General features: G+C 42.2%; 1 protein-coding gene across 1 annotated transcript; it reads right to left on the bottom strand.

The window, feature by feature from the left end:
- Positions 1-468: 468 nt before the first annotated feature.
- Positions 469-3,031, bottom strand: LOC106570099 (ictacalcin). Its single transcript, XM_014142101.2, has 3 exons — positions 2,935-3,031; positions 1,711-1,853; positions 469-855 (listed from the first exon to the last, which is right to left on the bottom strand). Exons 2-3 carry the CDS (start codon positions 1,846-1,848, stop codon positions 715-717), a joined length of 279 nt encoding a protein of 92 aa, XP_013997576.1. The 5' UTR covers positions 1,849-1,853; positions 2,935-3,031; the 3' UTR covers positions 469-714.
- Between the last annotated feature and the right edge of the window lie 8,459 nt (positions 3,032-11,490).

Raw genomic sequence — 11,490 nt, 5'->3', positions numbered from 1 at the left:
TATAATCACAACTTTAAACAAAACCTCAGTAAGAAACGTATGATATGAAGAAGTGACAGCAGCACACAAAAATGCTTGCCTACGGAGCTGTGAGGGGAACGGCAACTCCGTACCTTCAGGCTCTGATCAGTCCCTACACCCAAAGAAGGGCACTGCGTTCATCCACCTCTGGCCTGCTAGGCTCCCTACCTCTGCGGAAGCACAGTTCCCGCTCAGCCCAGTCAAAACTGTTCGCTGCTCTGGCACCCCAAAGGTGGAACAAGCTCCCTCACGACGCCAGGACAGCTCTGCCCCCCCCCCCCCCCCCAAAAAAAAAAAGATATAGCTGTACTATTGTAAAGTGGTTGTTCCACTGGATATCACAAGGTGAATACACCAATTTGTAAGTCGCTCTGGATAAGAGCGTCTGCTAAATGACGTAAATGTAAATGTAAAATGACACCATCCCAGACCAGGGCAGGCTGAACATACTCATCAAATTAGTTTATTGATCTAATTTATTTATTAATGGATTTGCATTACAAGGACACATTCACAGATTCAACCTGACTATTATCTATTACTGTAAGATTACTACTCTACACTGCTTCACTGTGTTTGCATGTCACTGTCCTCCAAGTGTATCTCCCTCCCGTGAAATCTCTGTTTAGTTGAGAGAAAATGGAAGTCTCCTCCTGCAGTTTTGCATGACGGCCGCTAGGTGGCGAAAGTGCTCTACTTCTTTATGAAGAAGTCATTGCACATCACCGTGAGGCAGGACACCAGAGTGACATACTCCTTGAAGTCAACAGTGTTGTCTTTGTTAGAGTCCAGGTCCTTGAAGATTCTGTCCACTGCTGACTTGTCACTGGCTTTCTGCAAACAGAGAGAATGCAGAAGAAAGAAGGGAGGTTAACACAGCAAACTGTCTTGGTTTATCTATCCGTTTATTTTGATCATGGCAACACATTGCTGTATTTCTGGCCAATGGTGAGATAAATCTTTGAGTTTCAGTATTTTGGGATGCCATTGCTGGAGTTAGCAAGCATTGTTTATTTGAGCTGTATTCAAAAATGGACCCCATCTTTCCAGCTTTCCTATTCTGCCCAGCCCAATGGATCTCTGAAGAGAGAGAACTGATCCAGCATCAAATCAAGTCAAATCAAATGGTATTAGTCACATGCGCCGAATACAACAGGTGTAGACCTTACAGTGAAATGCTTACTTACCCTAACCAACAACACTAGATACTGTAACAGTGCAGTATCTAGTGCAGGGGTGTCAAACTCAATTGCTTGAGGGCCCTCACCTATTTGTCTAGGTCTTCATTGGACACAAATTGAAAAGAAATAACAAAAATTAGCAGACACACCCCACTGGGCAAAAACTGGTTGAATCAACGTTGTTTCCACATCATTTCAACCCCCAAATTAAATGTGATGATGTTGAATCTACATGGAAAACTGATTGGATTAAAATAATGTAATCAACATAAGGGAATTTAATATTTTTTTCACCTAACTTTTAATCTAAATCCAATGACATGGTAATTTTTTTTGATGATTTCACATTGAATTCACATTAGTTGACAACTCAACCAAATGTAAACCAAAACTAAACCGACGTCTGTGCCCAGTGGGACGGCCCTACAGGAATTCAGCTTGACACTCCTGCTGTAGTGCAACAAGAAATCTGATCCCAGATCATTAGGACTTGCTCAGTCTCACTCACCCCCAGCATCTCCCCTAGTTCAGCCTGGAGCAGCTCTTTCAGCTCAACCTTGCTGAGGGTGAACTTGTCTCCCTCCTTCCCAGAGTACTTGTGGAAGGAGGCGATGAGGAGAGACATGGCCTGCTGGACCCCAGACATGGTGACTATAGTTAAAGGGGAAACAGAGGGACACACAACCTATTAGAAGCACTAAATAAATAACGTTTCTGGACATTTGTGGGGCATTAAACCATTTCAATGAATTCACTGACAGCACATGGTTTTTGTTTTGCATCATACGGTAGCTTTTTCATCATAGCTTTTGTCTCTTGTGTTTTTGTCTGTATTTTCCATGAAGAGGGATACAAATAAACCCTGGTTTCCACAGAGCCCATGGTAGAACCATATTTCCTACATAGCCCTGGTCAAAACAAAGTAGTGTACTATATAGGGAATAGGGTGCCATTTGGGAGGCAACCATGGTCTCTACCACAGGTTCTATATTGAAAAACACAGGCACTGTTATGGCAACGATCCTGCTCTCCTGGTAATTCACATGGCTCCTGATGAGGAAACAGGTTAAGGTCTGGGCAAATCCCATCTGTGGATTACTCATTTTCCATATGCGGTGTGTTAACCCCAAGAGAGTCACTTCTTTAATCTTTTGTGTGTGTGTGTGTGTGTGTGTGTGTGTGTGTGTGTGTGTGTGTGTGTGTGTGTGTGTGTGTGTGTGTGTGTGTGTGTGTGTGTGTGTGTGTGTGTGTGTGTGTGTGTGTGTGCCCCTGCTATTTAGGGTGTGGCTGAGGGAGGAAAGGGTAGAGCCAAGGTAACGTTAGCCAGATGAGACGGAGAATGAATGAAAGAAGGGAGAGTAAGGAAAAGGGAATGAGAATAGGAGAACCAAAAACTGTTGACATATTGTCGGTTTTTTCCATTACAACTATTGAGTAGTGGGCACAGTGATATGTTACACCCAACCTGTCCTGTGCAATGTAAAACACATTACTACGGAATGACTGGTTTGCAAGCCTCAGTTACAGAATCAATGCATCATAATAAGACAACCACAATAGGAACCAAAGAAGGACATTTTGTTTTAAAGTGAGAAAATATCAAGAGAAAAATAGAAGTGCACAAATCAAAACATACTAAGCAGGGATTACATTTAAAAAACTCTGCAGTAACATTGAAGTTTAAACATCAGACAGCCCAGTTAAGAAACCCAAGATGACATTTTCTACTCACCGAGATGTAGGAAGAATGAGAAAGCAAAGTAGAAAGTGAGTGTATATGGAGAGAGTGAGATAGTGAGAGACTGATGGCGAGAGGGATGTGTTTTATACAGAACCACACCCTCCATCCCTCCCTTTATCTTGGTCCTTAAATTCTCTTCCCCCTCTCTCTTTCTCTGGTACATTAACTATTACTTTTCTCTTCATTCATTTATCATGTTACCTGATAGTGTTAATTGTCTCTATTTACACCAGATTGCATAATAGTGGACGTTTAGCTTGGTGCACCTGACATGGTGTAAATCCCTGCATTATATCCAACCATTCGTTCCCAAGACTTTAGATGCAATACAATACATTTAGAACAATTCACTGCCCTTCTCACAATGTAGGTATAACAATGCATTTACATCAAGTTTACCTTGAGCTTATGACCAGCAGCCTTTACTTGTATTGTAGGTTGACCAAAGAGGGGATTTGCTTAAGAATTATTTTGATTGCTATAGTATTAAAGCCCATAATGTATTATTGTCTGCCAAACAGGCCTACTTTTGTAACTTGTCCGTAATGCATATGGGTGACGCTAACATTGAATCTGCCAGCTAGTATGTCTTATTGATACTGTGTTATTGACAACACGTTATTGATACTGTGCACTGGTGGTTTAAAGTTCACATACAGCGTAGTGTCCTACAGACTTGCACTACATTGTACATATGGATAAGCACAGTCATACTGTAGATACAGTATAATATGAGTTCCATTCGAACAGTAAAAGTAGCCCATTGCAAAGTTGACTATATGAGAACACATTAAACTTATTTAAGTGTGGTAAGACAGCAGATCTAGAATCAAATTTCGCTACAGGATTGCGTCCCAAATGGCACCCTATTCCCTACATAGTGCAATACTTTTGATGGGCCCTGGTCAAAAGCACTATAAAGGGAATAGGGTGCCATTTGGGATGCATGCCTATTGCTGGATATGTCTTTAACAGAGGGAAATGAACATAGCTTCACAGCCCTGCTTGTCTGAGTGAATCATGCGGTATCATTTATATAATTACAACATGTCCCAAAAGCCTGCGGTTTCCTTGGTCACAGTTAACTTCAGTCACCAGTTAGATTCTTAGATGCATTTATAGGAATTGCTTCACAACTTGACCAAACATCTTTCAACTGGGAGGCATGGGCTGTATTCACTGGAGGATAAATAGTTTACAATATGTATAAATAATGTAATTGAGTTACAGTACCATAATACTACTGTATTTACTGAGAAGAAAACACTTTTAATCACCAACACATCTTATATCATTTCTGTATTGTAGCTCTTCACATCAATATCTGGCTTTACTTGCACTAAAATACTGTATATGCCATTACATAACACACACACACACACACACACACACACACACACACACACACACACACACACACACACACACACACACACACACACACACACATACACACACACGAAACAGGCCTAGGCAGAGTCTCTGTCCTGTGCTCCTTCTTTGTTGCTTTGAGAAATGATAATCAACTTCATCTTGTGATGCTTTTCTAAAGCTTGTAAGAAGAATAATAGAAACACTGACCCACACACAGTGGAAAGATTCCAACAGTTTATTGTTTTGAGTAATTTGTCAGGCTCTTTTAATGTAACGCTTGAATTGGAGACAGAGAAAGACGTTGAGTGCACGCTTTATGTACCACTCCCATAACTCCCTGCATGCTTTTATTCCTAAAAATGTGCATCTAGATTACTGTGTGGGGCTGGTTCTCCTTCAAATCACTTGTGTGTGCGTGTGTGACTCAGTGAGGAAGCTGAATGTGTGTGCGTGTGTGTATACTAGTTCCAGTTAAGTTCTGCAAACGGAATTCCTCCTGACTCACTGGATAAACCTGGGAGTGTTACAGTAGTGAGTGGGTCCACTCTTCCTCCACAGTGATTTCATTCCACATTTCCGAGGTCGGGATTGTGACTCACTGACATGACAATGAGCAGATGAGTCAGACAGGCGCCTGACTGAACATAATTGGGAACATCTGAGCGTCAGGCCCATCTCTACCATTATTGCAACCAATGCAGTCTTGGTGGTCATCATGTGTGTGCGTGTGTGCATGGATGTGTGCGTGCATATGGTCAGTGGTTTAATCAAGTATGCATTATGTGTACTTTCTTGGATTTCTGCATTTGTCTGTACGTGTATACATTGTATATATTCCTCCTTGGAATTCGTCCTTAATTCAACATGTCTTCAAGATAGCATGAGCCTCCGATACAATAGGATCCAATTTAATGGTCTAACTTTCAACTATCTTTGGTATCTATACGATTATAAGATTGGGGCGGCAGGTAGCCTAGTGGTTAGAGCGTTGGTTCCAGTAACCGAAAGGTTGGTGGATCGAATCCCCGAGCTGACAAGGTAAAAAATCTGTTGTTCTGCCCCTGAACAAGGCAGTTAACCCAGGCTGTGATCGTAAATAAGAATTTGTTCTTAACTGACTTGCCTAGTTAAATAAAGGTTAAATAAAAATGAAAACAAAACAATTACCACTGAATATCCCCTTGGCCTTAGAGTACCAGTACCAAGTCAATGTGCAGGGGTATGAGATAGTTGAGATAATATGTAGGTTGGGGTAAAAATAACTAGGCAATCAGGATAGATAATAAGCAGTGTGTGTGTGTGGTGTCAATATGCATGTGTTTGTGACTGTTTTTGTTGGAGTGTCAGTTTAAGTATGTGTGAGTGTGTGGGTCCAGTAAGTGTGCATAAAGTCAGTGTGAGTCAGTGCAAAAAAGGGTCAATGCAAATAATCTTATGGCTTGGGGGTAGAAGCTGTTCAGGAGCCTTTTTGCTCCCAGACTTGGTGCTCTGGTACTGCCTGCCGTGCAGTAGCAGAGTGAACAGTCTATGGCTTGGGTGGCTGGGGTCTTTGACAATTTTTAGTGCCTTCTTCTGACACCACCTGGTATAGAGGTCCTGGATGGCTGGGAGCTTGGCCCCAGTGATGCACTGGGTCGTCCGCACCAATCTCTGCAGCGCCTTGTGATCGAGGGTGGTGAAGTTGCCATACCAAGCAGTAATGCAGCCAGCCAAGATACTCTCAATGCTGTATTACTTTTTGAGGATCTGAAGGGCCATGCCAAATCTCTGTCGCACCTTCTTCACAACTGTGCTGGGGTGAGAAGACCATGTTAAGTTCTTGGTGACATGGACACCAAGGAACTTGAAGATCTCGACCCACTCCACCACAGCCCTGTCGATGTAGTCCACCATCACCTCCTTTGTCTTGCTGACGTTGACGGAGAGGTCTCTGTCAGGTCTCTGACCTCCTCCCTGTAGGCTGTCCCATGTCGTCAGTGATCACGCCTACCACCGGCATGTCATCAGCAAACTTGATGATGGTGTTGGAGTCGTGCGTGGCCACACAGTCGTGGGTGAACAGGGACTGCAGGAGGGGACTAAGCACACACCACTGATGGGGCCCCCGTTTTGAGGTTCAGCGTGGCAGATGTGTTGTTTACCAACCCTCACCACCTAGGGGCGGCCTGTCAGAAAGTCCAGGATCCAGTTGCAGTATTCAGTCCCAGGGTCCTAAGTGACTGATGTTTCAATTGTGTAAGATACTGTAGGAAACAACAAGAGGCCCACTGACACACAGGCACGCACACACACAACCCAGGCCTTTATTACCCAGTGCTCATAAATAGGAGCAATAGATAAATAAACAGCAGTCACACATCCACACACATATTACCAACTTATCATATGAGAACACAAACATCTTCATCTTCAAATATGTTTGTGTAACCATGATGAGATATAGCATACGAGTACATATTGCGACATCCTTTGTATATAGCCTCATTATTGCGTATTGTGTTTCTATTTTCTATTTTTAACTCTGCATTGTTGGGAAAGGGCTCGTAAGTAAGCATTTCACGGTAAAGTGTACAACTGTTGTATTTGGCGCATGGGACAAATACAGTTAGATTTTTAATTTGACTTGACTGACCTCCCCTGTGCAACTCCTCTCTGCCTTTTTTTCCCTCTACTGCCCCCTCCCCAACACCTTCTCTCAATCTAAACGTTGTTGTCTTTAAAGGACAGAAAATATAAAAGGAAGAGCACACGGTAGAGGTTAATGTAAGCAGCAGTGTTATGTGGTTGTTTGTGTATGTGAGGGTTGACAGTAACAAATGACCTGGGTCGTACTTATTAAGGCACATCTCAGCAAATCCTTCTGCAACGGAATATGAAAACTAGTTTCTCGTTGCACTCATTCTTGTAGTCCCTCCCTTTTTAAATTAGTTTTCTTCCGTATAACAATGCAATAGCTCAGAGTTTAACAGTAGGATTGCCATACTCTCCTGACATCTAGTGGTCACATATGGAACTGTGGACTGACCGCCATTATTCCAGAATACAGAAGATAAGAACTTTGATCAGTGCCAAACCTTGTGCTTGTTTTTAATCAATTAGACATACAGTACCAGTCAAAAGTTTGGACACACCTGCTCATTCCAGGGTTTTTCTTTATTTTACTATTTTCTACATTGTAAAATAATAGTGAAGACATCAAAACTATGAAATAACACATGGAATAATGTAGTAACCCAAAAGTGTTAAACAAATATATTGTATATATAAGATTGTTCCAAGTAGCCACCCTTTGCCTTGACAGCTTTGCACACTCTTGGCATTCTCTCAACCAGCTTCGCCTGGAACGTTTTTCCAACAGTCTTGAACGTTTTTCCAACAATTTCCACATATGTTGAGCACTTGTTGGCTGGTTTTCCTTCACTCTGCAGTCCAACTCATCCCAAATCATCTCCATTGGGTTGAGGTCGGGTGATTGTGGAGGCCAGGTCATCTAACGCAGCACTCCATCACTCTCCTTCTTGGTCAAATAGCCCTTACACAGCCTGGAGGTGTGTTGGGTCTATGTCCTGTTGAAAAAAAATGATAGTCCCACTAAGCCCAAACCAGATGGGATAGCCTATCGCTGCAGAATGCTGTGGTAGCCATGCTGGTTAAGTCTGCCTTGAATTCTAAATAAATCACTGACAGTGTCACCAGCAAAGCACCCCCACACCTCCTCCTTCATGCTTCACGGTGGGAACCACACTTGCGGAGATCATCCGTTCACCTACTCTGCGTCTCAAAAAGACACGGTGGTTGGAACCAAAAATCTCAAATTTGGACTCAGCAGACCGAAGGACAGATTTCCACCGGTCTAATGTCCATTGCTCGTGTTTCTCGGCCCAAGCAAGTCCCTTCTTCTTATTGGTGTCCTTTAGTAGTGGTTTCTTTGCAGCAATTCGACCATGAAGGCCTGATTCATACGGTCTCCTCTGAACAGTTGATGTTGAGATGTGTCTATTACTTGAATTCTGTGAAGCATTTATTTGGGCTGCAATTTCTGAGGCTGGTAACTCTAATGAACTTATCCTCCGCAGCAGAGGTAACTCTGGGTCTTCCTTTCCTGTGGCGGTCCTCACGAGAGCCAGTTTCATCATAGCGCTTGATGGTTTTTACGACTGCACTTGAAGAAACCTTCAAAGTTCTTGAAATGTTCCGTACTGACTGACCTTCATGTCTTAAAGTAATGATGGACTGTCATTTCTCTTTGCTTATTTGAGCTGTTCTTGCCATAATATGGACTTGGTCTTCTATATGCCACCCCTACCTTGTCACAACACGACTGCTTGGCTCAAATGCATTAAGGGAAGAAATTCCACAAATGTACTTTTAACAAGGCACACCTTGTTAATTGAAATGCATTCCAGGTGACTATCTCGTGAAGCTGGTTGAGAAAATGAAAAGTGTGAGTGTGAGTGTGCAAAGATGTCATCAAGGCGAAGGGTGGCTACTTTGAAGAATCTCAAATATAAAATATACTTAGATTTATTTAACACTTTTTTGGTTACTATATGATTCCATATGTGTTATTTCATAGTTTTATTGTCTTCACTATTACTCTACAATGTAGAAAATAATTAAATAAAGAAAAACCCTTGAATGAGTAGGCGTGTCTAAACTTTTGACTGGTTCTGTACTTTGAGACAGGCATTGTAAATGGAACTACATAAGTTAGTTTTATTGAACTATCCAAAATGGAATTTGTATCTAAATAGTTGAAATCGAAATTCTCCGATTTTCTTTCTCCCGAAAATGTGTTTACAAAAAGACTCTCAAACCAATGATCAATGACTTCCAACCCATTGAGCAAAACTGGTTGAAAATATTTTGTTTCAATTGCAAAACTGGTAGAAATGATGTATTTTGAACGGTTTTTCACCTTGAGAAGTGGGAACGTATCTAGTGTTGTCTCACTTAAATTGAGAATATGTAAATTACTGTAGTTTTGTTGTCTTATTTAACACAGTACACTATACAGCATTACAGTATTCTGTAAAATGCACATAGCACAAAGTGAGTAGAGAGGATGTTATGAAATTATACAGAGAGAAGTCCCCATTGTAAAACCCTTTTGTGTGTCACATGGGCGTGTAACTCATGTGGATGTAACTCATGTGGATATAGTGTTTATACTGTTTATGCAACCTCCCCCTCAACCCACAGTTACCTAGCAACACCCCTGTTTGCCTTGTAACCAATAACATTGGTTGGCAGCAAAGTAGGCCCTGCCTAAGTGTACTCAGAGAACAAGAGAGGGAAGGCCCTGTCGAGAGAGAGAGAGAGAGAATGAGAGAGGAAATAACAGCTTTTGTTACTCAACTTGCACCAGACCATGACACACAATGAGAAAGGCCTTGTGGGAAAATAATTATATGAAAATATAGCCCACTATGTGTCCTATAATTAAACCACCCTACAGTTATTTTGTTGGCCTCTGTTACATACAGTGCATTCGAAAAGTATTCAGACCCCTTGACTTTCTCCACACTTTGTTACGTTACAGCCTTATTCTAAAATCAATTAAATGTACATAAGTATTCAGACCCTTTACTCAGTACTTTGTTGAAGCACCTTTGGCAGTGATTACAGCCTCGAGTCTTCTTGGGTATGACCCTACAAGCTTGGCACACCTGTATTTGGGGAGTGTCTCCCTTTCTTCTCAGCAGATCCTCTCAAACTCTGTCAGGTTGGATAGACAGCTATTTTCAGGTCTCTCCAGAGATGTTCGATCTAGTTCAAGTCCGGGCCACTCAAGGACATTCAGAGACTTGTCCCTAAGCCACTCCTGCGTTGTCTTGGCTGTGTGCTTAGGGTCGTTTTCTTGGAAGGTGAACCTTCGCCTCAGTCCTGAGCAGGTTTTCATCAAGGATCTCTCTGTACTTTGCTCCGCTTTCCCTCGATCCTGAATAGTCTCCCAGTCCCATCCGCTGAAAAACATTCCCACAGCATGATGCTGTCACCACCATGTTTCACTGTAGGGATGGTGCCAGGTTTCTTCCAGACGTGACGCTTGGCATTCAGGCCCAAGAGTTCAATCTTGGTTTCATAAGACCAGAGAATCTTGTTAACCATGGTCTGATTGTCACGACGTCTACTGAAGGTGGCTCCTCTCCCTGTTCAGGCGGCGCTCGGTGGTCGTCGTCGCCGGCCTACTAGCTGCCACTGATCCCCTTTTCGTTTGGTTTTGTCTGTGTTGTGTTACACCTGTTTTTAGTTAAGTTCATTAGTGGGGTATTTAGTCTCGCTTTCTAGGTTGAGGTTTGTGCGGGATTGTTTGTGTTTACCTGTCGTGAGGTTTTGGGGCGGTTTTGTTTTGTGTATTTTTGGAAGGACGTTTATTCTGGACTGTGTTCCGACCCTGTTGAGGTGGACATTTTGGTCTGGTTTGTTTTCCTTGTTCAATGCCTGGGTATGGTGTTTTGGACTCAGTAAATAAAACGCTCTACTAACGCATATTTGGTCTCCTGCGCCTGACTTCACCCCATCACTACTAGTGAGTTCTGACACAAAGTCCTTTAGGTGCCTTTTAGCAAACTCCAAGTGGGCTGTCATGTGCCTTTTACTGAGGAGTGGCTAAGTACGTTAACATATGGACTCACTACTGTAAGTCGCTCTGGATAAGAGTGTCCGCTAAACGACTAAAATCTAAATGTGATCTGTACAAGATTGAAAGGACATGTCATATGGTGTCTTTATTGGGCAGTCTCTCAGACACATTAATCCTAGTTCTGGACAAAAAAAACAAGCTCAACAGCAATTATCCATTGAAATTGCTTTTTATACAGGAGAACGGTTCATAATAATGGCCGGAATGGAGCAAATTGAATGGCATCAAACACCTGGAAACCATGTGTTTGATGTATTTGTTACCATTCCATTAATTTCGCTCCAGTCATTACCACGAGCCCGTACTCCCCAATTAAGGTGCCACCAACCTCCTGTGGCCTAATCTGTGTCCAAGAAACTGCCCCCAAGACTATTATGCATTTTTTTGTAGACAAAGAAACACACATCTACAATATTTTCACTCTAATTGAATTCCAATAGACTAGCTACAGTATAACACGTACAACCTGCATCTATAACTACTTTCTCTAATGCATGCATGCACACACACAAAATAATGACAACAAC

The sequence above is a fragment of the Salmo salar genome, chromosome ssa14 (genome assembly GCF_905237065.1).
Source record: "Salmo salar chromosome ssa14, Ssal_v3.1, whole genome shotgun sequence".
NCBI lineage: Eukaryota > Metazoa > Chordata > Actinopteri > Salmoniformes > Salmonidae > Salmo > Salmo salar.
This window is presented reverse-complemented; position numbering and strand designations above follow the sequence as displayed.